General features: G+C 38.2%; 1 protein-coding gene across 1 annotated transcript; it reads left to right on the top strand.

Annotated features, from left to right (window-relative positions):
* Positions 1-394: 394 nt before the first annotated feature.
* Positions 395-3873, top strand: BDBG_03168 (uncharacterized protein). Its single transcript, XM_031721140.1, has 3 exons — positions 395-800; positions 864-1027; positions 1078-3873. Exon 3 carries the CDS (start codon positions 1248-1250, stop codon positions 2526-2528), a length of 1281 nt encoding a protein of 426 aa, XP_031577573.1. The 5' UTR covers positions 395-800; positions 864-1027; positions 1078-1247; the 3' UTR covers positions 2529-3873.
* Positions 3874-4788: the final 915 nt, after the last annotated feature.

Here is a 4788-nt window from a genome sequence, read left to right on the forward strand (position 1 = left end):
TACTGTCTCAGTGAGACTTACTATCTACTCTTATCACATTTTTCAAATAAGATTATGATTTTCACTTCTCAATTTAAATTATTTTTATTGCTTTAAATAACTTTAAATCTTATTTAAGTATTATCAAAAAGCATTACTTTTTAAAAAATTAAAAATAGTCTAAAAAAAACCTTAAAATGTCTAAAAATAGTAACTTTATACTAAGAATGAGACTAAATAGAACCAAATGAGACCACTTTCTCATTTTTTTCAAGTCATGATTTCATTTTAAGATCTGATATATAGTCACTTTACATGTTTTTTTGATAGCCAGTCCCAGCGGGATTCACGCCAAGAAATGTATGGGACCAGACCAAATGGGACCAAATGTGAAATTCATGGTCCCGGCGGCCAGTCTACTCTGGGGCCTCCGCTAACTGCCAAGCTAGCTAGCCGAATCATAACCAATGACAACCACAAAATCCCTGACCAAGCCACACCTTTTCCACCATCTTCCCATGTTTGACCCCAGACCCAAGCGCTCCATCAATCTGGTGCTTCGTCCATGCAAATCCCCTGTTCAGCAACATAAATCCATCTACTAGTCTCTCGTTCTCTCGTTCAATAAACATGGCTTCGCGTCCAGAAAATATCATAACAAAAGAGGCCGTCAAACCTCTACTTCAAAGGACAATAGCAAGTTGCTCGCCCAGAAAGGAGCACAACACAGCCCTTGCCGAAGAAGCGTGCGCCTCTCTCAAAGATATCCTTTCTGTGAGCAGGAAACTAAACACCCCACGAGTCGCTCACTCGGAAAGACTGTATGATACCCATCATCCTCTGGGTGCTATGGAAAACTAATATTGATGGTCAGGAAATACAAGTAAACGATCATAAACAGAAGCGATCATGCACGCCTGGGAAACCAGCCAGGTGTCTTGAAAAACGACGGCGTACAAACCCTACCAACTCTGGTGTGGATGCAGTCTACAGAATAAAGGAACACAGGAGCATTAATCTCCCTTTGACCCAGATCATCAAACGAGAGGTAAGTTTATCACCTGTATGATCCTCCGACAGCAGCTAATTCATCCTAAGACTCTTCATGGTCATCAATCTCGTCGCAACAGCGCTCACCATAGCATAAACGACTACACCCGGAACCTGAGTGTCCATCTGATAACCCCGATCCCTCATCGAAGCGGCCAAGAACCGACAAGAATAGACTTGTTGAGCATTGGACGCACAACAAATTCACGTGGCCTAAAATGCTTTCAGAACCCAACACTATGGAACACTTTCTTGCCCGACCAAACACCCCATCTCTTCGCCGGACGAAGTCAAATGGTAGTTTGATCACTGTGAGCGAAACGAGTTCGCGAGAGGCGAAGAGTAGACCTTACACTAACAAGAACTATGATACATATCTGGAGACTAAGGGCTGTTTTATGTATGACCATGATGATGGTATTGATAGCAACAGCAAGTCTACCTGTCGTCAAATACTAAGCGCAAATCCCAAGGTTCCCAAGGGAACTGTGTTTGAACAATGTGCCTTTGAATCGACATGTCGAAGGCTACAAAAGAAAAACGAAGCTGGGGTTACTCGCATCATAGGTGAATTAATCGTTCCGTCAGCAGAGAGTGCAATCGACCTCAGCCATGTCACTTTTCCACATTTGGTGGTTAGCGTGAATGAAGGCTGGGATAGCTCGATTTCCCTAGATGAGGATCAACGATTGCCACCACTTGCACAAACTCCACTTCCACAATCTCGACAATTTCGATTATCTCGGCCACAGCCCGATTACGCGGTCGGGTTTCCCCGACAATGCTTCTCTGAGGATCAACTGGAAAAACTTGCGCCGTTTGTCGGTGAAATTGGCGATATGTCATTCTTTATGAGTACTGCTTACATGTACTTTCCATTTATGACAGTTGAAGTGAAGTGTGGAAAAGCGGCACTTGATATAGCAGATCGACAGAATGCGCACAGCATGACTCTCTCAGTAAGAGGTGTTGTCAAGCTCTTCAGGGTTGTGAAGCGTGAAAAGGAGCTAAATCGACAGATTCTTTCCTTTTCAATTTCGCATGATCATCGAATGGTGAGGATCTACGGTCACTATCCGGTGATTGATGGAAATAAGACCACCTATTACCGTCACCCCATTCATGAGTTTAGTTTCGCAGCGCTGGATGGCAAAGAGAAATGGACATGCTATAAGTTCGTGATGAGCGTGTATGACGACTGGGCCCCTTCTCACTTCAAAAGGTTGTGCTCGGCTATTAATGAACTACCGGAGATTAAGCCAGACGTATCACAGCATCCTGAAATATTACCGCAGCCCGAGCCGGGTTTTTCAGAATCAACTGGACTTTCACAAGGAATTGAGGGTGTCGATGTACAAGATTCAAGCTTTACATCTGTATTGGAAGAGGAAGCCCAGCCATCTCCCCCCGATTCACCGGTTCCCCCCTCGGGTCCTCCGCGGGAAAATGAAGGGAAATCCTCAGAAGCATTCAAGTTGCCCCAGAAAAGACGCAAATAGATATTTAGATAATCAAATCGAGTAATTCCGTTCCAGTGATCTATTATCCCTTCGCTGAACCCTAAAATTCTAAATTATCTCTGCCATCGAATGTATGCCAGAAGGGAAGAACCATAGCAGATCAGCGAACCGGACAGCCCGGAATGATATTCACCAACCGGGTGAAGCTTGTGCAACTACTGAAAGAACAGCTCGATCGTGACCTTGATCATACCTACACACCATTTGGAACTTGTGGATCGTATGGTGCACCCTTCAAGATCACCTGTGCTACATGGATATGCGTCTTGGATAAGTATTTTTGAACAACTAAGCGGCTATTAATTGCGACCATTGTCTGTTGATTTAACTAACTTTCCATAAATTATTGACCTTTCCAAAGAAGAACAAAAAACGCATGTACGGCAGAAAATCAAACAAGGCATACTCCAATAATGGATGACCTGATATTATTCTACCCAACGGTTTGATATCACACAAAATTAGCAGCATTGATATCTCGAATACTTTATCTACCAACACCCATTTGCCGCCATTATAATACCTAAAATCTGACATTATTCTTGCACTTTAAACAGCGCCGGTAACGCCGGGAATGAGATCGCCTTTGCTTGTCACTTCACATATTCCGGGGTGCTTCCTTTGACCCTATTTGGGGAGAAGAACACAATCGGCGCATGGTCAACAGTTTGAGGCGTGTTTTATTCTCAATTGTTACTCACACCAGATAGGTTGCCTCTTATGCCACACCGATTTGGAAAGCGTTACCAGCTGTTGCAAGAAACAAAATCACTGGCTGTAAAAGTCCCACTCAGAGAGCAGTTAAAAAAATTCCAGCTGCAATCACTCTCTCCCAAGACCTGAAACACTTTGCTGAAAAGTGCAGGGGGAATCCTCAATATTTCTTTCAGTCAATTAACAGAAACTTTGACCTTCAGTTCTTCTCTCTTGCTCAATGCTATAAATTTCTCACTGATAAAGAGTTGAGTAAAATGCAGTGAAGAACCTTCTTCATTATTTTCACTCACTTGAAGGCAAGACTAGAACATACTCGCGTATCTTCTGTTGCTTGAGAACTTCTTATTTTCATCCTTCAACATTCAGATGTTGTTCAGAATGCATTATATATTGATAAAAATTTTAATAACTGAGTATTGTATTAAGAGAAGAGAGATTTAAGAGGTTGATAGCAGCTTGTAATAAACTTAATACTCTATTTATTCTCTCTGACATCTCTGACTCTGATGATTAGTAAGTAGATTCTAAACAATTAATAAGAACAGTAGATTGATAATTTTATAACTGAGAGTAGACTGACTGTATAACTGTATCTGAGATCAGAATCAGAATATTTGATAATTTTATTATCAATTTAATTAATCTCATTACACAGTTTTAAGATTAGATAGTAGTTTTATACTATTTCAGTAAGACTTACTATCTACTCTTATTAGACTGGCCGGCGGAATTATGAATTTCACATTTAATTTCATTTAATCTGATCTCATACATTTCTTGATATAAGTCTTATCAGAATCAAGTCTTAAAAAAATCTGAAAATGAATCATTTCTCTCATATGAAAAATGACTAGATTTAATTCAAGAACAGTGAAATAAGAGTAATTTCTCAGAATAAACTGTAAAAGATAATTATTCTTTTAAAATCAGAATAAGACTGAGACTGAAGATTAAAATCAGTCTTATTTAATTTATTCAGTGATTACTTATATAATCAGAATTTAATAACAATTATTAATAATACTTATGAAATAATTAAATATATTCTTATATAAGTTTATTCTTTACTTTCTTATAAAAACTACACTTCTCTGATATACTGTGATCAGAGATATTAAACTATCTGATAATTTTATATTTTATAATTATAAGTTTCTTAATTATTTCTTCTTATAATTATCTCTGATAATAGTAATAAATATCTTAACTTAAGTTAAACTTTCACTTCATTCTCATCTCTATTAATAAAATTATTAGAATATTATATATTATCAGTATAATAGTTAAATATATACTCTTAATAATTTTTCATAACTCCAGAACCGATTTAATATATAAATTTATCAGATTATTTTGAAGATAGTAGTTAAATTCAGTTTTATAAATATATAGTTTTATCTTTATTATTATTATTATTATTCTTTCATTATACTCATATGCAAGCGGAGCTTATAATGAGTCCTTGCGTGATGTTAAATACAGGTCAAGTGTTGATTATACAGGAGGAAATACAGGTGTTGAG

This window comes from Blastomyces gilchristii (assembly GCF_000003855.2).
Source record: "Blastomyces gilchristii SLH14081 genomic scaffold supercont1.4, whole genome shotgun sequence".
NCBI classification, from domain to species: Eukaryota; Fungi; Ascomycota; class Eurotiomycetes; order Onygenales; family Ajellomycetaceae; genus Blastomyces; species Blastomyces gilchristii.

Excerpts from the sequence above, each read along its gene's own strand:
- BDBG_03168 (XM_031721140.1), top strand. The coding sequence starts at position 1,248 with ATGCTTTCAGAACCCAACACTATGGAACACTTTCTTGCCCGACCAAAC.